At 44.3% G+C, this 27180-nt stretch overlaps 1 protein-coding gene across 3 annotated transcripts in view; it reads right to left on the reverse strand.

Moving 5' to 3' along the window:
* The window catches only part of Mak (male germ cell associated kinase), a 47875-nt gene extending 25311 nt beyond the window's left edge, over positions 1-22564 (reverse strand). For 2 of the 3 annotated variants that reach the window (XM_060372514.1, XM_021647293.2), the window contains exons 1-6: positions 22531-22564; positions 11849-12160; positions 5887-5941; positions 4841-4962; positions 2774-2853; positions 880-1012 (exon numbers count right to left, since the gene is read on the reverse strand). In XM_060372514.1, coding sequence (XP_060228497.1) covers positions 880-1012; positions 2774-2853; positions 4841-4962; positions 5887-5941; positions 11849-11949 — 491 coding nt within the window. In that variant the 5' untranslated portion in view covers positions 11950-12160; positions 22531-22564. The other variant, XM_060372513.1, reaches the window with a different exon arrangement.
* Between the last annotated feature and the right edge of the window lie 4616 nt (positions 22565-27180).

Consider the following 27180-nt stretch of genomic DNA (forward strand, 5'->3'; position numbering starts at 1 on the left):
AGAATGGTCTACACAGCAGAGTTCCAGGACAGCCAGGGCTACACTGAGAAACCCTGTTTCTCAGGAAAGCTACAATAAAAAACACCATCTATATAAACATTTTCCCTCCTCACTGACCCCCAACTTCCTGTCCTCTCTCCATGTTATTTTGTTTATAAGAATGTATTGCCATATGATATATGTACACACTTGATTTTGCAAATATACACAGGAAAATGTGCTTAAGCTCACAAGTGCAGCTTGATAAATTTTCCACAAATAAAACACACTCATAGGTCTGACAACCAGGTCAAGAAATGCGTGCCTGAATGAATCCCTGAAGGCTCGTGCACTCACCATTCTGACGTAAACCCACAGCTTTGCCCAGCCTCACGCTTGAAGCAAATGGCAGCACTCAGGGGACGCTCTCTTGTCGTGTGGCCTCTCAGCCTCAGCGTTAACTCTGAGAAGGACCACCATGCTGGATGTCTCGGGCTGTCCCTTTCTCCTGCTGAATGGCCTTCCCTTGGGTGGAAGTCCCTGTGTTGATCGGGACTATGAAACATTGGTTTTGGCAACTCATACTATTTGGCTTATTTGTGCCTTGGCTGTCATGAAAGCAGCACGCGGCAGAGACTCCTCCTGTGTTTTGTTCATGGCCCTGTGTTCCTAGTGCCTACAGGAATGTTTAGCGCACAGTAGGTGTTCGGGGTTATTTGATGAACGATTGAGTGAAATCTTTTTTCCTTCTCTTGTTTCATTATTGGAATAGCCGTGAGCCAATTCTTCCCTATCTGTAAAGAACATAAAATCTCTATATTTTATTTTAAATACCCAATTTGGACACTGTCGAAAGATAATTAACTATTTAACATAGGAGAACTTAGACATAAATGTTACCATCTGGTCGACACATAGTCAGTATATGGTGGCTGTGATCTTAATTCTCTTGCAAGTCCAAAATCGGCAATTTTCACCAGCTCTGGACCCATACAGAGCAAGTTTTCGGGTTTCATGTCCCTGTGAAAAAAGCCTGTACAAGCAAGAGAGGAAAAGCGCACTAAATCATCATGCTCATTATCATCATATGACTTTTTGCTTTTTATAGATTTGACCGAGCCCTTCTATTAGCAACATGGGGTTAGGAGAGGAAACTCTCTGTGGAGGAAGTAAAGGGGTGTGGGAACTTGCCTTCAAAATAATTTAGGAGAAGGTTCACATGACATCTAAGATCATTAAAAATAATTGCCCATTTGACTTGTAGTTTTCATTGTGATTTCAGTAGATGCATCCGAGGGATAGACACTGACACGTTGGACTATCTCTTAGTATTTCTATAACCTTATGGAATTTGGATGTATCCTTATCACTACTGTGTAACAGACGAGAAGCAAGAGGCACAGACAGAAGCTCGGCCATCGCTTCCCGATTCGGCTTGCGTCAGTGTATTTGGCCTCCTTACTGCTGTTACACTGTTGGTTTGATACAAGGCTCCCCAAGTTTAATCACATATTTGAAAAGCCCATTGGACAAAAGAGCTCTGCCCAGATTAACTAATCTCCTCATTTATTCAACAGTTTACTTTTCCCTGGTGGCTTAGTCTTTGATAAACCCAATAATGGAAATGCTCGTTATTACTGACTAAATATATGAGCTAGATGGTTGGTTACAGAGGCTAGGGGGCAGCCCAGAGGAAATGGCAGGAAAGAGGAAACCATGAGGACTCTGCTTGCAAGTCAGCCGTAAAGAGATTCTTCTCTGAGGTGGGCTCAGGTGTTGGGTTCTGAAGACCCCACTATGGAGAAGAACTGTGGTTAGTAACAAAGGTATTCCGTGTAGGTTTGAGACCCAGCTCTCTAAGAGTCAACATTTTAAACCATTGCCTACCTAGCTTCCAAGAGCAGCAACGCTGTGACACAAACCCACAATCCTTTCTCACTAAATACCCAAATGGCTAATGATTCTAAATAGATACTCAGTCACAGCAAATGTATTAGATGTCCGAGCTAATAATTATCTTGGTTTGATGGCCATACAACTCACATAGATTAAATGAATAAGAGATGCATAGAAAATAAGTACCAGTGCCTATTCCACTCCAAGAATAGAAGTAGCTAGATGTAAATGCTAAGGACAAGTGTAAAACGCCACACACGGACGCTGCACATTACTTAAATCCGTGTGAGGAGCCATGGTGATCAAAGGCTTCTAATCTTTTCCAAAATGAGTTTGGAGGGAAGACTGTCATTGAGACAAGAGAAAAGGAACAAGCCCCCAGGGCAGGCCTGGCCCAGAAAGCATCAAAGGGAAGAACAACAGCAACAAAGCACAGTTCCGTTCTGCCAAACAGAACAGCAGAATATGATATAGAAAAGCAACATCAGCCCCAACCTGCTGGCATCAGACAGGGTTTCTTCAAGATGGGATCCCCTAACGCCACCCACGTTCACGCCATGCCTGCTGTTCTCTGTGCAGCGTATCAAACACAACTGGTTACTTTTGACTTAATCTAAAGAGAGAATTCTTTCCCTAACCTGCCAAAACCCCCACAAGAGAGACTTATGTTTTGTTTTGTTTTGTTTTGTTTTTCTAAGTTTCTCTGCGATTGGGGGAGAGGTGTGAGGCAGGAGACTGGTGATCAGACTTCTCAAATATCTGTTATAGCTAATAGATATCTATGCATAATTATAAAAATATAATGTTTAGATGACAAAGTCAGGCATAATTTAGCAAAAGACATGTTATTCCTAAGTGTGGTCTTGGAGACGGAAAATGTGATTATGAGGAAACTTACCATGTTTATGGATAAATGCCAGCCCCTGCAGGATTTGATACATAATATTTCTGATAACTGACTCAGGGAACAGCTTATTTCTGGAAGAAATGAATAGTCCGTTAGTCCACCAAAGATGAACAAGGCTGATACTCCTCCTGCTCTATAACCTCTATGAATATAATTGTTGTGCCAAATGTCATAGGTTTAAAATGGGAAAACAGTGATTGTTTTTTTTTTTTTTTTTTTTTTGGTTTTGTTTTGATGCTTCAGAAAACCTCAAGTCCAACAGCCAATGTCTTATACAAATATTCAAGAGTTAAAAATCTAAATAATCCGAATAAGAGCAAAATACCCTGGGAAAACTACCAGTGTCAATGAGCAACTAGGCAGGCTTTGAGAATTAGGGCTGATGGTTTAGAGATATGGTCGTGCTGTGCAGCTCAGGCTGGCTTTGAACTTAACATGCTCTTTCCTCAGCGCCCCAGGGTTGGGGTGACAAGCTTGTGCTACCCTATCTTGCCACGCTTCAGCTTTATACTGCATATTGGTACCATCCGATTAAAATACAGTTAGGCGCTCCACTTGGGGGCAATGTTTAATTTTTCTAGCAGTTACATTTTTAAAAAGCAAACAAAACAGGAAACATTAAACTTATTTAAAAATTTTGACTATCAAAAGTATGCATAAGTTATAAGATACATAAAAATAGGCATATAATGTGATTTTCCATGTATGTATATGATGCTTAAGTAGAGGTATTTGTTTCAAGCGTCATTTCACATTTAAAAAAAAACTTCAAAATTCTTTCTTCCACATTTTAAACTATGAAATTTATAATTCTTACCTACAGCCATCTATTGTCACACCACAGAAACTCCAGAACTTTTTACTTCTTAGTACCCGTTTATTGATCTTTCTCTATCCCTATCTTTCCACTCAGTTTAAAAACTGCACTTATTTCAACAAACAGTCAATACAAAGCTGCTGTTGCTGCTGTTGTTATTCTTGGTATTGTGAGACCTGGTCTTTTGTAGCCCAGGCTATTTTTATGGTGCTGCACGGCTGAACATGGCTCTGCCTTCTGGACTTCCTGCCTCCGCATCCCAAGTGCTGGGATTACGGGGGTGACTACTATGCCTGGATGGTATAAAAATTATTCATAATTTTTATACTGACTCCCAGACTTGGCGTATAATTTGTTTTGCATTATAGCACAGCTCCATGGAATCATTTTAAGGGCTCAAAAGCCACCTGAGACCAGTGGCTCCAGCCTTAGATGTGATATTTAGATAATGTTCACGGTAAGGCCCTGATGAGGATTAAATTAAGTTAGCGACACTAACTTTTATCACTCATATCTCGAGTGAATTTCATCAGTTCCTCTGCGGGGGCAGGGTGGATGTATGCAGGTGAGCATTTACTTGTAGAGGCCAGAGGTCAGTGTTGGATGTCTTTCTCCATCACTCTGTCTTTGTTTCTTTGAGATAGGGGCTCTCACCGAAGCAGGAGCTCGCTCATTGGCCAGACTGTCTGACCAGTGAGCTCCAGGGCTCCACCTGTCTCCTCCCCCATGTTGGGGGTTACAGCCAATCACCTGGCTTTTCTGTACGGTTCCCGAGGATCGGAACTCATGCTTGTCCATTGGGAACTTTACCAAATGAGCCATTTCCCTGCCTCATTTTTTTTCCTGAAAACTACTTTATTTTTTTCTTCATTTATTCACAACTCATAAGATGATTGAGAGGATAATAAAGACAACATCCTCATTTTTGCCGACAGCCAGCTTTACTCTTGAGCATAAGACTACTGATTCCTTCATTCAAAAGGGGAGGGATGGTTGGAAGTCTATATGATATCTTTGTGTTGGCTGCTGAGGAATTACGGTGGATGAGGTGTAGCTATGTCATCGCTGGGTCAGCAGTGTTAAACGCTACCGTTTGAGGAAATAACAGCATCGGTTTATTTAAACCTGCCTCTTGCAATCATAAACCAGCATATCATCAAATATGATGCACGGAAAGGACCCAAGGAACACATGGGAAAAATTACAGGAAAATAGTTTTTATAAAATAAAGACATACATACCTGTCTTTCATTAACTGATAGAGGTTTTCTTTCATATATTCAAATATAAAATAGAGATGGTCATTTTCTCTGATAACTTCTTTTAGTTTAATCACATTGGCATGATTGAGTTTCTTCAGGGACTGTAAAACAGGACAGCAGTACAACTCTTAAAGCAAATTTGTAGAGGTCGGCGGGACCTTATCTGTTCTAGTTAGGTACCTCAAGAAACTGTCCATTTCTTTTACAGTCATTAATAAAATTACATGTTAATATCTATATAATTTTAAAAGACCTTGGAGCATAAATTTAAAGCAAACATTAGACAATTTAAACAATGAGTATTGAGTGGAAAGGGGAACCAAGTCCACAGTAGCTGCCTCAAATTTTAACTGGCCACTTTCCCCCTCCATCTTTTTCTTCTTATTATTTTTTTTTTTCCAAGACAGGGTTTTCTCTGTGTAGCCTTGGCTGTCCTGGGATCACTTTGTAGACCAGGCTGGCTTCGAACTCACAGAGATTCACCTGCCTCTGCCTCCCTGAGTGCTAAGATTACAGGCATGGGCCACCGCGCATGGCCCCTCTTCATCTTCTAAAGCAGTCACTTTTTCTTTCTGACTTACCCATGTCAGACTCCAGGAAACTATCTAAGAACTCACCCCAGTCACACAGCATAAAACACAAGAAAACGGGATGTTATGATTTAAAAGGTTGCCTTTCCTTTGAGAGTGTGAGTTCTAAAATCATCTTTAAATAGAGGAAGGCTTGGTTGTTTTCTGTTCCCCACTAACATAGAGGAGTCTTGAATAGTGGTTCTCAACCTGTGGGTCACGACCCCCCGGAGTCACATATCAGATATCCTGTATAAAAGATGTTTACATTACAGTTCCTAACAGTAGAAATATTACTACTTACGTAGCAGTCAAGTAATTTTATGTTTGGGATGAGCGCAACGTGAGGAACTGTATGAAAGGGCCCCTGCATTTGGGAGGTTGAGAACCACTGCTCTAGAACAAATTAGCTGCTTCCCGGGACATGGTGTCCTGTTGGGGCCTTGACCTCTTTACCTTAACTTCTCGCAGGTTCATACACTCATCCCAAGAATAGAACTTTCTCTTCATCCTAAAACAAAGGAAGGAACATTTAGTGTTCAGGACTGAAGGCTCCAAGGAACAAATTTCTCCATTTCTGGTGTTCTTGATTATGGCTTTACTTTGGGTAACACTCTCCTTCTCCAAAAGAAAATCCCCTCCTTCCTGCACCATCTTATGGTGCCAGGTCTGGGCTCAGGTGTGCCATGTCTGGCTGCCATTCTGCTTCAACACAGGCATGAGGCCCTGGAGCGTCCTTTCTGAGCGAGTTCTTAACCATTTTTAGTCAGTTTAATTGTGATTTTTCACTTGCACGTTTCCTTTCTTTCTGCAACTCAAAAGATAAACACAAACACTGTACTTCAGAGCTGGGGTAGGGTGAAAATTGCAAAGTTTGGTCGTAAATCCAGCGAGGGATTTGGCCTGACAACTTTACATAACTACTTCAGCGTTGGGTAAGTGGCCATAAGAGAATTTAAATCAGGGAAAGCCATGAGTCATCCAAACCTGGAAAGAGTAGCCTTTTCTTTTTTTTTTCTTTTTTTTCCTTTTCTCTTTTTCTTCCTTCTGGGGTCGGGGCAGGGGATGACTCCAGAGCCTTTCTCACATTTTGCTCTTTTACTTACCCTCTACCCATTAGAGACAGCAAAATTGTTCAGCATTAATAAAGCAATTCTACTACATATACAATAGATAGACTGTAGTTTTATATGGATGGTTTTATTTTCACCCAAAGGAACAGGAGACAAGAAAACTCTGTGCTAGGTGTGGAGGTGAATCCCAGCACTCAGAGGACAGAGGCAGGTGGATCTCTGTGAGTTTGAGGCCAGCCTGGTCTACATAGTGAGTTCCAAACAGCCAGGACTACATAGTGAGTCCTTGTCTCAAAACAAAATAGGCTCCCCTCCCCCAAACCAAATCACCCAAATATGTCCATGATAGTATGCAGTAGGATGACTCTGCAATGGTAAGTCTTCCCTGTCAGCTTGACTGGGTTTAGCATCACTGAAGGAAACACACCTCTGGGTGCGTGCCTATGTTTCCAGAAGTGAGAAAGCATCTCGAATGTGGGTGGCCTCGACCTACCGGCTGGGATCCCTGGCTGAATAAAAAGGAAAAAAGCGTAAACTGAACACCAGAATTCACTTAATTCTACTTCATAATAGCTGAGGTAACATGACCAGCCTGTCCCCACGCCGTCCCTGCTCTGACGGACAGATTGCATCCCTCCTCTAACATCGAGGATCCTTTTGAAATCAGAGTTTCATTTAGAGTAATTCACACCCTGTAATGAAGCTTATGAAGTGGCTTGATGAAATTCAGAACTTGCCCAAAGATACTTTACAAGGTTTCTAGGAAGTTGTTACTTTCCAAAAGGTAAATCTAACATAATGGCTTTAAAGTAAAAATCAATTCAAACAAAGCCATATAAGAAAACTAGTTTAATAAAATGATTACACTTATCCCAAAGTGCACCAAGGAGATGCCGATTCCTTAAACTCTGATTTCAGAATTTTAAAAGCATCTTATCTTGGGACCAGTGAGATGGCTAAGTGGGGACATTGCTGCCAAGTCTGATGTCTTGAGTTAGTCTTCCAGACCCCGTAGGAGGAAGAACGGACTCCTACAAGCTGTCCACTGACTTCCACCTGCATGCCGTTGCACACAATAATAATACATGTAATAATACAATAAAAATGAATGTATTTGGTCTTTAGAACTCAGGTAAAAACAAACTGAAGTTAATTTTTAAAATTTTAACAGACAATATAACTTAGCTCTGACACGTACCATCTTAAGTCTTCTCCCGTGTTTATATAATATGCTGCCTTCTTTGCAGCAGTGACTACCTGTCAGCCACACATCCCTAAGGGGGCACCCTCCAGCCAGTAGGGTGCTCTGCCCTTCTTCCTGGCCCATCTGTGCTGTCTTCACATCCTTGTCGCCACTCTGCTAAAAGGGACCATCCTAAAATTCTGAGCCAGGTATTTCTGATTCAAGTGTTTTGTGGCCTTTTATTTCTAAAGATCCACAACTCCTTCCCTGGGGTTCATGATTTTAGGCTCCTCCCCCTCCTCTGACCCATTTCTCATTGATCTCAGCTCCTCAGTTCCCAGGATCTCCTAGAAAGATTCTTGCCGTTCAAGTATTCTTCCCGCCTTCCTTGAAATAAAACAGCAATGATAACTCATGAAGGCCACCCACTGTGGAAGGGGTTCTCAACCTGTGGGTCACGCCCCCTTTGGGTATTGATCAACCCTTTCACAGGGCTTGCCTAAGACCATCTGCATATCAGATATTTATATAACATTAGCAAAATTACAGTCATGAAGTAGCAATGAAAACAATTTTGTGGTTGGAGGTCACCACAACATGAGGAACTGTACTAAAGGGTTACAGCATTGGCAAGGCTGAGAGCTGCTTGCTCTACAAGAAGCCTCCTGTGACAGTTTGCTGCCGTCAGTCTCTGCTCCCGAGACTAACCTTCCACCCCTCCCCCATTCGGCAGATGTGCACAGAGACTTTTACTATGTGCGAAAAATAAATCCCTAGATAAGTTACGTTGGTTAAGCTTTTGGTGTGTTATTTGCCAAAAGCATTCCTAAATTCTGTATTATTTTAGTTTCTTCTCTTCCCTTCATGTATCTGACTTCTTCCGGTGTGTGACTTCTCAGCTCTCCTAAGCCATTACTTAGGTCTCTTGTGTGATACCAATCATCATTTTAGGAAGCCCCAAAGGTAAAAACAATCACTGTGTTTTTTTCTCCCTAGGAAGAATAAGCAATATGAAGAATATTTCATTACTTAAAACTAAAAGATGGTAATCTTCCATGATAGCACAACATCCAGTCCCTTTGTTCATCTACCCACATCTCCAAAAGCCGGGGCCATGGAGAAGGTTGTGTCTTTCTTTCCAGGCCTTCAGAAACAGTTTCATGAATGAGTCTGCTTGTGGATGCTAACATGTTTCTCTGGGTAACTGAAGAACTGTGATCCCTATGAACGTGCATGTACAGTTTCCTATTGTTTTCTCTGACCTCACACCTCATTTCTTCTGCTCTGTCTCACTGAGCATTTAGGATCTCTGGCACAATCCAGATCAGGAAGAATAGCAGCAACTATTTGGCATGGAGAGTGACTTTGCTGGTCCTGCTTCTGGCCTTTTCCTTTATTCTGGTAAGTTATACAGGCTCAATCAGGTTAGAGGAGTTTCTTTTTATTCCTGTTTGCGAAGTATGTTTTTTCTAAAATTTATTTATTCATTTATTTATTTACTTTTTCAAGGCAGGGTTTCTCTGTACTGTTGGCTGTTCTGGAACTCACTCTGAAGACCAGGCTGGCCTTGAACTCAGAGATCTACCTCCCGAGTGCTGGCATTAAAGGTATGTGCTACCACCACCTGGCACTAAGTATGTTTTTTTTAAAAAACATTTTAACCTCCTTTCATTCACATGACATTATGCATTTACTTATTTGATAACAATGGCCAGTTGGAGATATATTTTAAAATAATGCCATCGTGTACATAATGTTTCAGATCAGGACATTTAAAAGTAACCATTAATGCATTTATTCTTTACATTTTCATTCTTTAGTGGACTCTGTCTGCAAGCCTAACCTGGGAAAGCCAGCTGCAATGTCAGAAACATGCTCAGGCTACCGTCTGAAGAGGCCCGGAAGGAGAGGAACTGAGACCCTTGCCCTCAGTCAGCCCTGACTTGACACTCACAGTCAGGAGCCAGGCTATGCCTATGTCTGCATGTATGTGTTAGGGTCCTACTCCCCAGGATTTTATATATCTGTGCGTTGATATTTCAGGAAGTTGGGTTTAAGTGAGGTCATCGGGCTGGCATCCTTACAACATGGAGGAGAGCTGGACAGACACGCATGGTTGGCGAGCCAGGGAGAGAGTCGAAGGAGACCCCTTTCCCACGGCCTGTCCACGCCTTAAGGGGACTTTTTAGGATCCAGAGCTTCATAGAAATAAATTTGTCATCTGAAGCAGGGTGTGGTACCACACTTCTGTAATATGAGTGAGTGGGGGGTGTAGGCAGCAAGAGTTTAAAATTCTACATAGTGAGCTCAAGGCCAGCGTGGCATGAATGGATGAATGACTGAATGAATGAATGATTTTTTAAGTCACTCAGTCTGTGGAATTTTGTGGAATGGAAAATATCCAGCATGTCATGGGATGGATTGTGTTTCCTTACTTCCAAATTCCTATGCTGAAGTCCTGATCCCTAACCCTTCAAATTGTGACCACATTTAGAAATATGATTTTAGTTTTATTTGTTTGTTTGAGTTTTTTGCTTGTTGCTACCGTTTTGAGACAGGGTTTCCTACACAGCCCAGCCTAGCTTTGAACTCATGATTCATGCCTTAGCTCTTATATGCTGAGCACTACTGTGCTCAGCTGAGAGAGTCTCTGAGAAGTGGTTAACGTACAGTGGACTCTTTAAGAGAGGACCTAACCCTTGTACATCCATATCAGGAGAGAGCATCACAAACATAGAAAGGAAAAGCATCTCTCTCTCTCTCTCTCTCTCTCTCTCTCTCTCTCTCACACACACACACACACACACACAGACAGAGAACAGAGAGACAAAGAGACAGAGACAAAAACAGAGAGACAGAGAAGTTGTGGCTATAAACATGTTTTTTTTTTTTGTTTTAATCCCAGGTGTGGGATGTGGGACTGATTCAGATGGTCCACAACAGCAAACTATTTGCCTCATGTGGGCTCTAAGAGGAGCTCTTTGCCAGCTGCAGATAGTTTAAATCTGAGGACTCTGGGGATAGAATAAAATCCAGGGCCCAGGGAGTGTGGAGAAACTCTGAGAAAAAACAAGGCTGCTGCTGCAGTGAGACAAGAAGTTGGAGATCTCCTAAAATGAGGAACTTGATGACCCTAACCAGCAGGAAGCAGCTAAGAGAACTGCACCCTATCTCCCACTAACCCTTTCTCTCTCCTACCTGGTGTTGGGGTGTTGGAAGAGACTGGGGTGGAGTAGGGACAGAGAGATATAAGAAATGTAAATAAAAGTTTTTTTTAAAAAGTACGATAACACAGAGAAAGGAGCATCACACACACACACACACACACACACACACACACACATACACACACACACACACAGAGAAGAGCATCTGGATACAGACAACTGGCTACAGGGAAGGCTCAGAGGCCAGTCCTGCCGACACTGTGAACTTGGATTTACTGTCTTCAGAAATAAATGCCTGCTGAAGCCACGCAGGCTGCCACAGTGAAATACTGAATCACATTGAGAGAGGATGCTTCAGTCCCACCAAACCTCTGATGCCTACAGCCCTGGTTCATTTCTGGGCTACCTCATGAGAATTCAAGCTGGAACCACTCAGTAGCCACCTGTTCATTCCTGATGCACTGAAACAGTGTGGATTAGGAAAACCTAGTCATTTAAATTTTAAATTATCAAACTTTAGCGTGTTTTGTTATGTAGCAATAAATATAATCAATCAAACTAGAAATAATAGTTGATTCTATTTACTTCCATTTGTCTCAGGAAAATGGTATATCCTTTTCAGAATTCAATTTGACAAGACCCACCTTATCTTGGAGCCATTTTTTTTTCAAGAAACAGTAAGTTTTAGTCTATTCCCCATGTTTAAATGTAAGAAACATTCAGCACCTCCAGTTTTACCCCAAATGTATCAGGCGTAAACTGCAGAGCACTCGGAATTACTTGGTTTATTAATATAATATGGACTTAGCCTTCATGTAAGTATGTTCCTTTTTGAGAATTTTATTTTCTTCTAGAACAGTGTTCTTCATCAGTCAAACTACCTTGTGGTCTGGATTGAACCTCTCTCCCTGACTCTGCAGGCTCTCAAGCAAGCAGAGGAGAACAAACCCCCGCAGAGACTTATACCAACTCCACAGGGCGACGTGCGCACGCACCTCTTGATGGCCACCAGCTCCCCGGATTCGTTGCTCTTGCCCATAAGCACACTCCCGTATGTGCCGTCCCCCAGCTGCCTCATGGTCGTGTATCGGTTCATCTTGGGAAAAGGTAATGCAGCCGGGCTTGTCTTCCTTGTTGAATAGAAATCTAAGTACTTCTTTATCTGAGGTCCTTTTTCTTTCTTGTTGCTACACTGGTGAGAGGCTTGTCATCATTAAACACGGCTCTTCCTCAAGATCGGGTAGGCTCATGAGACACAGCAATAAGGAATGTGGCAAAGAGACACTGCATCCATTCTTATGGATACTCTGCGGAAAACCAAACCAAAGATATTTTGATTACGGGGTCCTGACAACACATGGCTGACACACCCTCGATGCAGAAAAATTAGAGCTGCTATAAAGGCATAGTTGGAGGTCATGTGTACTCTGTGAAGGAAGCCCACACACAACAGACTCCAGGCAGCTCAACGCTCCCCTGTCCCTGACTGCGCGGTCTCCCCATATTTGTTCAAGGTGGGCTTGTGTGATTTTCTTTTAACTGGCTATAATCTATGTTGTTCCAAAGAGCCAGGGAAAAATCAGACATCCATTTTTTGAAAGCATTTTTTTGATTACTTAGTTTAGCATGCTAAATGTCAATTGTATTATTTATTTTAAAATTCCTAGACTACAACTGTCCAAGTTAGGCCAGGTAAGTGAAAGACAAGCTATGGAGGGGACAGCAATATAAAGGAACTTCTTACTTTATTTAAATAACACACCACTGTCTTTTACATTAAACCAATAGAAATATAAGTCTGGTTATGTATACATTCATACAAAGAGATAAGAAGTGCAAACCCCACTTACATACAGACACGCGAGGCCAGCGAGTACAGAGGACAGTTTAGCCTGGTACTCTCTGGCTTTTGGGTTATGCACGCCCACCCCCTCTTGTAATAACGCACTCAGTAGCGAGTTCCTTCACCTGCACATACCATGCTCGCACATTCCTTTCTAGACAATGCACCTTGCAGAATCAGAACCCCCTTGAGCTCCCACCTACACCAGGCTCCCATCTCTGAACATCAGTGTATATTTCTTTACCCCTAGAGAGGATCAAATTGAAAACTTTCTATTTAACTCTACTCCCAACATTTACTGGGCACAGAGGGCCCAGTGTGGCCTGAAGCGGTGTGCATTCACAGTGAGGCAGAATTGTGTTCTCCAGTGAACTTTTAGGGTGAATCCACTATTTAGATGAATCCACTGTTTGCCAACTTATGCCATGCATAATTGGGCATGCATGTGATTAAAATAAACACTATGGGAAGGGACCGGCAAATAGACAAAATGAATACACCATCTAGTCCTGCGGTCAAAATCGAGAACCACGCAAATGCTGTCCCTTAGTAACCAGCGCCTCCTGCTCTTGAGCCCCAAACAATTTGAGTCCCACAGCCATGTGGCCCACTGTCAACCTTGACTTGGCGCCTTCTCTAATCTGTACTTCCGCTTCGCTCTCAGCAAAGTGATCTTGCTGTGTGGCAGATCTGTGTGAGCCCCTACCTTCAGTTCATTGGATAAGAAACAAAGAGCCAGGATACACCCAACCACAAATAGCATAGGTATGTGTGTCTATGAGCAAATACATGTGTTTATTTGGGAATAGATGCGATTACATTTAATGGAAAGCTGCATCTCACCGACTTACTGAGTCTGAGGCAGAGGACTGAAGATTGGGGGCTGGAGATGCAGCTCAGTTGGCACAGTGCCTGCCTAGCACACACACAGAGCTCTGGGCTGGTCCCCCAGTACCAGCTGGTGGCAGGTGCCTGGAATCCCAGCACTCAGGAAGTGGAAACAAGAGGATCAGAAGTTGAAGGTTCTTCTCTACTACGCAGCAAGTTTGAGAACAGTCTGGAACATGGGAGACTCTACCTCCAAACGAACAAACAAACAAACAAAACAAGAAGACCAAGGCTTGAATCTCCACCTGCCTTCCCAATTCCTGTATAGTGATCTGAAAAACTTTTGATGGACTGGCACTCAATCTGTGTAACTAAATGGCAGCCCAGCTCTAAAATGCTGTGAGACTATGAATATATACCTTTAAAATTATTTATTATGGGCCTGAAAGATGACTTAGTATGTACAGGTGATTGCTGCCAGGCCTGATGACCCAAGTTCAAACCCTGGGACTCAAGGACTCGTATTAGTGGAAGGAGAGAAATGATTCCTACAAGCCCCACCCCCTGTTATACACACACACACACACACACACACACACACACACACAACTATTTATTTGTGGCACAGGGCATTGAACTCAGGGCATCGCATATGCTAGGCAAACACTTTACAACTGATCTACACCCTCAACTTTGAGTACGTATTTTCAAGAACTCCTCTCCCACTCACAGATCAGCTTTGTAATCTGTAATCTTTTTTGTTATAGCAAAAAAAGAAAAAAAGGAAAGAAAAAAAGGTCACGGGTCACTGACAGGCACATACTCTCTTGCAACTGAGAGCTGGGCAAAACGACTAAAACAAAACAAAACAAAAACTTGGCTAAGTTGCTGTTTCTCTCATAATTTCTTCAAGATCACAATTACTCTTTGTCCTAATGACACGCGACTGGCATGAAGGTGACAAGAATAAGGCAAAGAAATGACCTGTGTCATCTTGCTGTGTTGTCTTGATGCTCCCGCATGCTCTGACCAGTGACTGCAGGATAAACTCGACAGTGAATGGGTAACCCCAGCGCTCTTCCTCAGGAAGTCAGCTCTATTGAACTGCTGACACTGTGGGCCAAAGGAGACCCTGTCAACAGAAATCCCTGCTTACTTCTTTGCACAACAAAAAAACCCAGGAAACTTTCTGGAAAGGAAAGGAACTCCATTATTTGAGATTTTCTATCTTCCAGTCACAGAAATAAAGCTCTGAGGTCCCTGAAAGTCATTACATCCTTTATGCATGGCAAGTGCTTTCCAACGAATGATCGCTAATCTGCGTGGAAACTAGTAGAGTCTGCACCTTAACCAAGAGATAGAATTAACACAGAGTGGGAGAGTCCAGTTCTGCATGTCCTGTACAGAACGGGACAGTCTTTCCTTTGCTGGCCACACCCTATGTGGCAGGAGAGTGTGCACACTCCTTGGCCCCACTTGATCATGTGACTTGTTCTGGCCAATAAACTATGAACAGAAGCAATGTGGTCAGGAATGGGGCATGTCCCAGCAGGGTCCTGGGATAAAGAAGGTGAGCAGAGTGGGGACAGTGCTAGGCCGAGTGCAGCTAGTCAGGGATGGGAGAGAGAAACAGAGCTTTGCGGTTGCATCATTTGTCACCAGAGCAATGGTGACAAGTAATCCAGGATCACTATTGTCTTTTACTCATTTGACTAAAGAGGACATGGAATCAACAGATGGGGTAGCACAGTGGTACAGAAGCGCTGTGCTTCCGAGACAGATAACATAGTTGGTGATAAACGTGAAATGAGCACACGCATCAAGAACAGAGCAAGCGCGGAAGCCCTGTGGAGGCAGCGCCAAGCCAAGCAACCTGGGAGCAGGCAAGCACAGCATTACCAGCTCCCAGTTATTTCTGCTCGTTATCTCTGAAACTCACTGTGTAGACCAGGCTAGCCTCAGACTTCTAGGCAACCCTCCTGCCAGTGCCTCCTGACCACTGGGATTACAGCTGTGCAGTGCCAAATCCAGCCATATAACAACTGTACATGGCCCACGGCTCCCTTTCCAAGCACTGTCCTGCAGGTCACCCACAGTAATGGAGGTGGGGCATTTGATGAGTCCAGGCAGCCTGAATACCTTGTCCTACATCACAGGGAAAGCCAACCCAAGGACCACAGGTCCACACTAACCATGTGTAGAACTCTGAATGACAGTGTCTGCACCAAACTCACCAAGAGCGAAGACCACACATTCACCTGTTCCGAGCTCTTCACTCCACCGTGCAATCTCAGTGCTCTCTGCAAACACACGGACCTTTTTTCCTGAAGCATCTAGGGCTGACCGCATGGATAATAGTTACAGACCCAAGATAAGCACTACACTTCTGCCGGTCCCATTCCAGCGCTCTCTGCCGATTCAGTCATGACCCGTGACTGTGCCAGTCCATGTCACTTACAGCATTCAGAGGCCATGTGGCCATAGCACTCTCAAGTGGCCAGTTCAAAGCAGTCCACAAAGTAACCTCTCTCAGTGTGTGGTGATTGCACTTGAGGTTTTCATTAGAATATCTGGAATTTCCTTTTAAGTATGATTTGAAAAATGAATTCGGGAGATAAGTTGCTTTATCACTTAATTTTTTTTAGATTTATTTTATTTTGTGTGTATGAGTGCTTTGCCTGCATGTATATCTGTGTCCCACATGCATGCCTGGTGCCTCCATGTGGGTGCTGGGACTCGAACCTGCGTCCCATGCAAGAACAACCAGTGCTCCTAACCACTAAGCCAACTCTCAAGCCCCATATAACTTTTCTTTTCTTAATTTCAGAAATACAGACATGTATTAAAGCAATCCAGGAGGCAGAGCGTAGCTCCAGACCAGGTACCGTCCTGGGAATGTGTGGGGCCAGCAGTGATTTAGGTTTTAAATGTTTGGGGACTTTGGAATATTTACATCTATACATGGCGAAGTAGTTTAAGGATGGGACCCAATTCTAAAACCAGAAATCCATGCGTATTTCAGGTACACCTTTGACACGTGGTTCGACGGTAACTTTATATGATCTTGAGGTTTGAGTGTGACCTGTCCCGTGAAATAAGGTGTGCAATTTTCTACTTTGGGGGTTGCAGCATAACACAAAAAGTAAGGTTTCGCAACTTGATGGACTTCCTATTTCTGGATTGGTTGCTCAAATTATAGTTATTAAGCAGTCAAATGAGAATGGTATTGACATACATAAATCTAACAAAAGTTTATCAACACGCATGTGAAACTCGTGAGAGAGTATGGTATTCAGACATTTTCATAGTTAAAAAAAGCAATATGGTGGTCACATCTGTGTCACCAATGCCTTCAAGCAGTGTCTTCATGTACCTGTAGACAAATATACAGAAAGTGGAAAGAGCAAAATAGAAGAAGAGTGGGAGGGCCTTGTGTCATCTATTATTCTCCTTTCATTCTAGACTTCAAGAAACCGTTTTTCAACATATGTCTCTAGATCATTCTTGGCTTTTAGATATCTCTGATTGTGCTACAGACTTTATGCTTGGTCCCCAAATAGCACCATTACGAGCAGCTTGCTTTAAAATGTCCCTCACAGTCCATCCCAGGATGATTTCCCTCCCACTATAGCCCCTTCGCTTTCATGAGCTGAAACTCAGAGATGCTTCTCTCTGACACACAGTAGCTGAGGCCCCACAAGGATGTGTCCTAGCTGTCAGTGTCCCCAAGACTTCCCAAAGCAGGCTTTCTCGACATGTGTGCATGCATGCACCACAGAAAAATCACACGGTTCCCTGTTTTCAGGCATGTATTTGGAATGCTGTGAGGCTTTTAGATCGGGGGGGGGGGAGAGTGTCTATGGATTTAACACTTCTCCATCAGATCAGATAAATTTCCTTCAAAGATGCACAGAAACAGGCCGTGTATTTCCAAGGTAAGACCTTGCTTTTCTAAGACTCTATTTATATTTAGGCTTCCTTTTTCCTTAGCTTATGCCTAGACACGGGTCTTAAGGAATACCAGCAAATGGCTTCTGGTTTGCCTGAAAACAAAAAACAAAAAACAAACACAAAACCAAAAACAACTGAGAGGTTTCCTAAATGGTCTTTATGCTATACACAGATACCAATCACCATATGAGGTATCAATGTAGAAAAAATTACTGTAGAATCTACATCTAAAGTACAGGTATTTTTAAAAAAGATGTATTTATTTGTGTATTTTAGGTATATGGGTATTTTGTCTGCATGTACACCTGCACACCAGAAGGCGGCATTGGATCCCATGGTACTACAGTTATAAATGTTGTGAACCACCATGTGGGTGCCAGGATTTCAACTCAGAACCTCTGGAAGAGCAGCCAGTGCTCTTAACTGCTGAGCCATCTCTCCAGCCCCGATGGTTCTGAACTGGAATGCATTTTTCTTAATTTTCCGTTTTCCTGCATGAGCAAACAGAACCGTGAAAGGTGTTTCGGGGATGCTTGTTCTGTTGTGCCAGGTGCTAAGATTCAGCAACCCACAGACTGAAATACATTTGCTTCCATTCCAGTTACTTCTGTATAGTCAAGAACAGCACTTCAGATTGCTACCCTGTTTTCCCATCTACCCCTGGTCCGGGGCACATGCTGTCTTTTGAGAAAACTTCAGAGAGAAGTTTATTGATCCTTTATGGCTGAGTAACAACACAGGGCATTTATTTAGGCAGAAGGCTGTATCAGCATTCCTCCCATCAGTAAGAATGTAAAACAAAACCACGGGGAATGAAACGAACTGTTTATGATCAACCAGAGAATCAAGGATGAAATCCGTTTGATACTCAGGTTAGGCCTGAAAGCCTTTGGTTTCTGAGTGTGATGTCCAACTTATAGCCTTCATTCTTTGGCTATACAGTTGCTATACTTCATAAAGAAACCATCTCTTTTGTTCCAAAGCCGCACAGACTCCATACCATAGCACAACTATAAGACTCCTAGCCCAGTTCTCCTCCCTGAAATATCAACATACAGCTGGCAGTGGACTGGGGGCCTGCGGATGTCAGTGGTCAGGGGCCTGCGGCTGTCAGTGGACAGGAGCCTGCGGTACCTGCTACTTTCTACCCTGAAACTTGGAGTTGTACCTGGATCATCCTGATTTCTGGGAAGATACTAAAAAGGTCTTTGAAGCAGCAAAGAGAAAGGAAGTTCGAGATGCTAGGACCTAGAAGGTTAAGGCAGAAAAAAACCTACATGAATAATGTAATTCTGGGGCTGGAGAGATGGCTAAGTGGTTAAGGGCACCTGTTGTTCTTGCAGAGGACCTAGGTTTGATTCCAAGTACCCACATATCAGCTCACAACTCTGGTTACAGGAAGCATACAACACACAGATATACATGCAAGCAAATCACTCACACAAGTAAGGTGTTATACGTAAATCTTAAAAAAAATAAGTTTTAAAAGAGAATTCAGAAATATACCAGTGTGGGGACTATAGACATGGCTCGGTGAGCAAAAGCAAGTGTTGTGAAAGCATGAGGGTGTGAGTTCGGACACCCAGCACCACAGAAAAACCTGAGTGTGGCCACATGTGCCTGTAAACTTGTGTGACGTGAGAAGCAGAGACAGAAGTGTATGCTGGTGCATGCTGGCTGCCAGCCTAGTCCAGATTCATTGAGAGCCCCTGTCTGACACAGAGAGTGACAGAGCAGGACACCCACTCGGCCTTCTTCTCTGGCCTCTACACACACACACACATAAAATGGTGTGATGACTCCATCCCTTAACTCGGCTGTTTTCCCGGTAACAGCCGATGGGGCACAAAGCATTCAGAGTGCGAGCGGAAAGAGTCAAGGAGGTGGTCCTGAGCAGGGACACACTGCTTTAGAAGGGAATGGGGAAAAGGGAACACTGGTAAGCAAAGATGGAGGGGAGAGCGTGGACTTAGAGGTGGGGTCCAGGAGGGAGAAACAGAAGGTAGGAAGGACCCGGAATAAGCAGCAGAAAGCACTTTGTGTCCACTTCCCAGACAAGCTGACCACTCCTTGCCCGCCCACTATTGAGGCCACCATCACTGCTACCTTGAAGTGGGGGGCCACTCACAGTCAGCAGACCAGGCAGTCAATGCCAAATCACTGCGCTGCATTGCTCTGGAAGAGGAACCGTTTCTTACAAGGCTATTTTGGAAGCTTCATTTTTGCTGTTGTTGTTGTTTTTGTTTTGTTTCTGGTTTTTCAAGACAGGGTTTCTCTGTGTAGCCTTGGCTGTCCTGGGCTCCGTTTGGAGACCAGGCTGGCCTCAAGCTCACACTGGCATGCCTGCCTTTGCCTCCCTGAGTGATGGGATTAAGGATGTGCACCACCGCCATGGCGGAATCGTCATCTTTTAAGCCAGATTTAACAACCTCCTAATAAACAGTGGAAATGAAACATCTATTTTGAGGACACCGATAAAAGTGGCCATATTTATATTTAAGGAATAGTCAACAGGAATCATGGCCATGCCCCGGCGGTGTCTTTGGGATGAAGTGAAGATTATGAAGACACCACTGGAGACGTAAAAGGTCAGGTTTGTGAGAATGGGTCCGTTTTAAAGCTTACTTCCACTTTGGGTAAAACGCGCTTATGTCCTAGTATCCTACCCTTCCTGACAAAAGCTTTCTAAAGGCTTCTCCTGAGCCACGTCAACCATAAAATAAACAGTTCTTCGGGGATGGAAGGTATTTCCTGTTCCTCCTTCCCTCTGACGATATAGGGACAGCGACTCAGTAAAAGGCGGCACATGTAGTGTGTGTATAGGCCGAGATCAGCTTCTGGTGTCCTTCAGCACGCTGCCACCTTGTTGTTTTGAGACAGGGTCTCTCACTGGTCAGGGGCTTGCCAACTTGCCTAGGCTAGATGACCGCTAAGGTTCATCTGTCTGCCCTTCAGTTTGCAAGTGTGTGTGCCACCATGTCTGTCTGTTTTATTTTGTTGTTGTTGGTGGTGGTGGTGTTTTTTTTTCCACATGAATTTTGTGGATTGAACTCAGGTCCTCATGCTTGTGTGGTGTGGGGCAAACGCTTCCCCATTCCTGAAGGAAGAAGTCAATATTCCTATGCATCTCCTCACTGATTGCATATCAATAACTATGTTTACCGGTGTAGCCCTGGACTTATGACTACTCAAAAAGCAGCGGGTCTAACCTAAGAGAAAGCACAACTGCTGCCCTTTGTCTCCATCTCACAGACAGTAACACCACTGTACAGCTATGACTGTAACACCATTGTTGAGGACTCGGAATTTTCTACAGTTCAGGTGTACCACAAATCCGCTCTCACGCAGATTAGACAGATAGTCCATGCTGACCTTAAAAAGGACCATCATTCAGAGTCACAACCACAGAACCTTAATAAATGTTCACTCTCTCTCATTTACCTTGATCAAACTGCACAATTACCCCTCAAATGCACAGTTCCAGAAAATTCTCAACTAGCTAATAAGAGATTTAAATAAGATTAAAAAGGATTAGCTTGGAGGGCAGATGGAGGGCAAAATGTGCCCGCCAGTCACAGGACAGATAAGGCCTGGCATTGTCTTAGAACATACCATCATAACATTTCAAGGCTGACATTAACTTTGTGAATAAAACTGTAGCGTTTTAAGAATTGCAGCACCAGCTAAAAACAAAACAAAGATTCCATACCAGTCAAGTGGCAGACACATTTCCAGAAATCAAAAGTGGGATTATTGTCTCGGGAAAAGAAAGATTCCCTCCCTGTCTCCCTCCCTCACCCCTCCAGAACAGACCTCATGGAGCCCAGCCTGGCCTTAAGTTGGGTGAGCAGCTCATGAAAGATCTGAATTCTTGGCCCTCCTGCCTTTGTCTTCTAAGGCTTAGGACAGACAGAGCCACCACACCAGGCAGGAAAAAGATTTTGTGCCTCAGACTGTCAAACCACAAAGTTAGCTCTGTGCAAGCATTCACAAATGGTTTAAAAATTAATTAATGAACTCAAAGCACGGAGAGATCTAAGAAAGGCCTGCCCAAGGCCAGCTCTTCGGAGAGGGTGGGTGGCCTTTCTCAGGGGAGGGTCACCCTGCCCACAGGGTGAGAGTAACTTCTGTTCCCACCATTACTTACTCCCTTAGTTGTTTTCCTGATTAAAACATGTGACCTCAGTGAGAATCCCTTACCATCACAACAAATGACACAGTGACAGCAGGTGACTTTGCACAGCGACAGAAATCCTGTTTCCTGGGCTCCACAGCTGTGCCTAAATTAAAGGCCCCTTTGCAGTAAGGAGGCAGCCTTTGTCTGGGGTACTCTGATCCTTTGGAGCTAAGTAAGTGCCCCGGAGCAGATGTTAGGGGCTTTGGGGACAGAGGCTCTGACCCTGGAGGGTGGGGGCCTTCGGTGCTTGGGGAGGACAGCTGGGCTGCCCCCCCTGTGCCCCACCTCAGCTCTCACCTGTGCACAACCTGGAATGCACCAGGGAGGGCTGGAGTTGGACCTTCTCTTTGTCCTCCCTCCATTTCCACTTTATAAAATCTGAACTCAATTCCGCTTCCACTTCCATTTCATAAAATCTGAACTCAATTCTGCTTCCCCCGGATCCAGTCCTGCGCTTCACTCCTAAAAATAGTTTCCATGCGCCCGAGCACCCTGAGGACGTGTTAGGGGACCCAGGACATCAGCGCAGGCTCCACAGAGGTATCAAGAGAACAGTACCAACTCCTGGAAAGCCTTTGGGAGCCCGAGAAACTCGGGGGAGAGGGCGGGGGTCCGTGGGAAGCCCAGGGCCCCCTGGGGAGTTTAGGGAGCCCGGGGAGCCGGGCCCCTGCCCACCTCCTGCCGTCCCCGGCCCGCCGTTCTGTCCTGGGACCCTCCTCCCTCCAGCTTGCCCGTACCGGCGTCCAGGTCCCGCCTCCCGGCGGAGAGTGGCCCTGGATGGTCGGGGCGCCCAGGCGACATGCCGGGTGGCTTCGAAACTCGGGTTGGGCTGGGTCCCGCAGCCTGCTCGGGATTACCCGCCGGCGCCGGCAGCTTACCTCGTTCGCTCCCTTGTGAAGCTCCAGCGCCGTGTGTGTTTCGTATCCTAGGAAACCACCAGGGCGCGCCAGCCCGCTCAAACCACGCCCACGGAGGGCGGGGTCTAGGTGACTTGGCACGCCCACAGTCGTAAGCCCCACCTCCGGGAAGGCGGGATTAAGGGAACACCTGGCTAATCTATTCTATTCTTTTTTAGTTGCTTTTTCTTCCTTTTTTTTAAAAAAAATGACTATAATGTTTATTTACTAATGAAACATTTTTATTATACAATCGTCACCTTGAAATATGCATATTTATATAGGTCATCTCTGCATGAGGGACTTTCTAGATATTATTTTGTTTGTTTTCATAATGTGTAAGTACGGTGATCCAGATCTTGTTGGGAAATATATGAAAACTGACAAGCTAAAGAGTCGCATAGTGAACTTGCAAACAAATGACTTAGCACATTGGGTGTGTGCTAGCTCAGTAGCACAATTAGACAGTTTAAGAACCAGACTCACTTAATATGTAAAGCAAGAGAGGAACTAACGCACAGACATCAGGCACTCTAAAACTGAATAGATTACTCACCAAATCCCGTAGAATAAGCTAAGTCTACCTTTAAAGGAACAATGTTTAATCCTATATGAAGTAATTTGCGTAGCTTGCGTGTGATATGGCTTTGATAAATAAGACGTTGCGTTCTGTATATGAAGCACTCATTACAAGCTGGGACAGGAACAACAAAATAAACAAACGCACTGAGGATGGAAAGGGAAGCAAGAGTGGAGAGATCCATGAACATACACGGTGTGTGAGTACGTCAGACGGTGAGGATGTGGAGATCTGAAGAAAACGAGAGGGAGAATAGCCAATATCCACAGAGAGAGAGTAGACTCTTAAAAATCAAAAATTTTAAAGGTTTTTTTTTTTTTCCACACAAGCCTCCTGGCTCTCTTTCAAATTCTTGGCACCTCCTTTTTTATTAGTTGTTGTTACATGCGTGTATGTATGCATGTGCATATTTCTAAATATAACCTGCCTAGTCTGTATGACGTAACCTGTGTGTATGTTTTCAGGGCTGAGAATTGGGTATCGGCTAACAACAGGTGTGCTCTTCCTGGGGGAAGACCTCTTCTCCCACTCTCAGCATTCCTTAGTTTGTAGTTCTTTGTGTGGGGTTGAGGTCTTGTGGTTTCCCCATCCTTCCACCCAACCCCCAACATGGTCTACTTTGACACGCCTGTTCAGCTCATGTTCAGGCAGTCGTGTTGGTGAGTCTTTATGGGTGCAGCTTCTGACATTACTAGGAGACACATACTCAGAGCAAACTCTCTAACCCTCTGGCTCTTACAGGTTTTCACCCCCTCTTCCACAGTGTTCCCTGAGCGCTAGGCACTGGAGTTGTTTTGTAGATGTATCCATTGGACCTGGCCTCCACAACTTTGTGTTTGGTTGGCTGTGGTTTTCTGTAAGGGTCTCGTCTGTTGCAAAGAGAGATTTCCTTGATAAGGGTGAGGGCTTGCCTGGAGCTCACCATGTAGCCCAGGCTAGTCTACAAAGGAGAATCTTGATTACCTTTTCCAGTCACATCTGTATTTGGCTGGCTTGCCCTATGTTTTGGTTTTCCTCAGATTTTTTCTTGATTCATTAAATCTGGTCCTTGGGTCAGTGCAGCCTGGGAGAGAGAGGCCTTGTGCTTGCTGGGTACTTTCGATTTACAGACTGCTTTGGGTGGTCTTGCATCTCAGATCTTTATTCTGGTCAGTTTATTGGGTCTGTTTTTCTCCCACGAGGCTTCTAAGTCTGTTCTCATTTATTCATTGAAGGAACGTACAGGGTCAGACAGTGGTACAGTAAAACCAAGGGAGCAAAAGTGTGATAAAATGAGTAAATGGCAACTAGTGTAGAGAAAGAGAAGGGGACACTGGTGTCACAGAAAAAAAAAAAAAAAAGCCAAAGAAGCCCTGAGTCAGAAGCAGAGTAGAAGAAGCAGGAACGGGCTCACTGGGGGATAACTGTTTAGGTACAATGCTGGGTGCTGGGAATGGTGTCAAGGCAGACAGCACAGGCCCTAGCACAGCTTATGGTTGAAGCAGGCAGTTGAAGTAAAAACCGTGTTGGGCAGGTGTGATGGCATAGACCTTTAATCCCAGCATTCAGGAGACTGAGGCAAGAAGGTGGAGTGTTCTAAGCTTGCCTGGCCTAGAACAGCGACTGTACGACTATAATTTCAGCATTGGGGAAGCTGGAGGGGAAACTCAAGGCCAGCCTAAGCCACATAATGAATTTTAAGAGCAGCCTGGGCACATGAGCTCATCAGCAAAATAAAACAAAATGCCCCCTCAATCCACAAAACAACAACAACAAAAGCCAACAGAACAAAACAAGACAAGAAAAAGCCTATGTCAAATTAAAGGGGTCTTGCTATGGGGAAGTCTAATCTTTAGGATGAATCAGTGGAAAACCTGTAAATCCCCCAAAGTGATGTTCAGACTTGCATTTCTATCTATCTGTCTATCAATCTTTTTTTCTTTCTAAAGATTTCTTTATTTAACGTATATGAGTGTTAGATCTGCACATAGAGCCTGCATGCCAGAAGAGGGTTTTGGATGCCATTATGGATGGTTGTGAGCCACTGTGTGGTTGCTGGGAATTGAACTCAGGACCTCTGGAAAAGCAGTCAGGGCTCTTAACCACTGAGGAATCTCTCCACTCCCTCCCCTCACCCCGCCAAGATTTGCATTTCCTCAAGGTGAGTGAGCTCAGAAGAGGATGACGCAGGACTGAAACAGAACTGGAAGGAAGGATGGGATCCAAAGAGGGGTTGGAAAGAGGACAGAGCACTCAGGGAGAGTTGGGAGCTGAAAGAGACAGGACTGGATGACTGGTGGCTAGTGGTGCTGACGGCCAAGATGATCGAAAAGAGGGAGATCTGAGAGGGGAGAGTGTATGCAGCAACCAGTCTGGTTTGAGGGCTAGTCAATTGGATATGACAAGAAGGCAGTTTATGTAAATGCTGGATCTCGGACATTTTGGATAAAGCTACGGATGTGAACAAATAAAGCTTCAAGAATAAAAAAGGACTGAGGTTCTGGGAATCCCCGTATTTACAAAAGGATGGACGGAAAAGTAGAAGCAGCAGAGGGAAAGACTCCCTGGGATAAGGTATTTCAGAGTGAGGAACAAGAGGTCACTAGGAAAGAAATGAAGGAGGAAAGAGAAATGTCCAGATTAGAGCATTGCAGGAGCAGCCTGCCTAAAGCAACCTGCACGCTTACAGCATGGCTTTATCCCATGGCTGTGACGGGAAGGACGGAGTCTCTAAGCATCCATCAGCTCTTCTAAAAGATGCCTGGTGCCCCCCACAGGAGCCCCAGACCTGCAGAAAAGTGGCCAAAGGCAAGGCCCACTTCAGCACAGCAGCCAGCAGACCAAGGCTTCACCAGCAGCAGCTCTAAAAGGAGAAACAAGATTATCCAGGAACTGTGGCTGGAGAGGTGCTTAGCCAGGAAGTGCTCGGTGCCAGGAAGTGCTCGGTGCCAGCAAGAGGACCCGAGTTAGGCTTCTCAGAGCCCACATAAAAGCCAGCGGAGGCAGTGCAGGTCTACAAACCCAATGCTGCTGCCTGGGACAGGGGTGGCGTGTACAGAGATAACTGATTCCAGGAGACCCCGGGCCAGCCAGTCTCAGCAGTCAGTGAGCCCCAGTTCAGTGAGACCGTGTCTCAAACAATAAGGTGGAGAGCAAAAGAGAGGCATGTGACGTTGAGTTCTCCACATAGGCACTCAGTGAGTGAGTGCACACACACACACACACACACACACACACACACACACACACACACACTTTACCAACAATGGACGTAGTAGAAATGAACTTCTAAGGGCTATACTTAAGGGCGAAGGAATGAAATACCAGGAGGGAGGGCGATGTAACGACAAGTTAATTTTGGTGCTGGAAACATGGACAAATCCATCAAGGAGTGTTCGCTCTATGTGCTAATACCAGGTCTGAGGATACGAAGATCCTCATAGTAGTTACCGGCAGCAGCTTCAGGCTCTGTTAGATGTGAATGATGAATTTCAGGAGTACCTAGGAGTTTCCTTGCCCTAGGCCTGGAATTAGCTGTTTCTCTAGATATTCTTGTTTCCCATAAGTAAATGTCTGTGTTTGAAAACCCCTAGTCCCCAATGTTTGCATGTTAATTGCTACCATAGTGCCACTGATTGTAGCGGCTTTCAGTGGACAGAGTAAGAAAATAGTTTTCAGTGAATCACCTATTTTTTCATCTCTCTGTGCTGGCAGCATAGACTTCTTCCTTTCCTTCCTTCATCCTGTGTCTTTCTCTCCCTTCCCTCAGTTAGAAAACCTGGCACCGAATATTGAACATTAATTCCATCAAGCAGTCGATTTGTATGGGAACTCCTACAGCAGTGCACTAAAGACAGTCGTGCTTAGACACACGTCTTAGCAATGAACCTGTTCTCTGGGGTCAAGGTCTCTTTACCCCTTCACTTATCCTTAGAATACATCCCACAGAGAGCGTGCGTAGTGGTCTGTTTTCAGAAGTTACTTCCATTTTTTTGTTTGTTTGTTTGTTTGTTTTGACTCACATACTTAAGATTAGGTACCTTTGTTTCTGTTTGTATTGGGTGTTAGTGTTT

This window comes from Meriones unguiculatus, chromosome 19, assembly GCF_030254825.1.
Source record: "Meriones unguiculatus strain TT.TT164.6M chromosome 19, Bangor_MerUng_6.1, whole genome shotgun sequence".
NCBI classification, from domain to species: Eukaryota; Metazoa; Chordata; class Mammalia; order Rodentia; family Muridae; genus Meriones; species Meriones unguiculatus.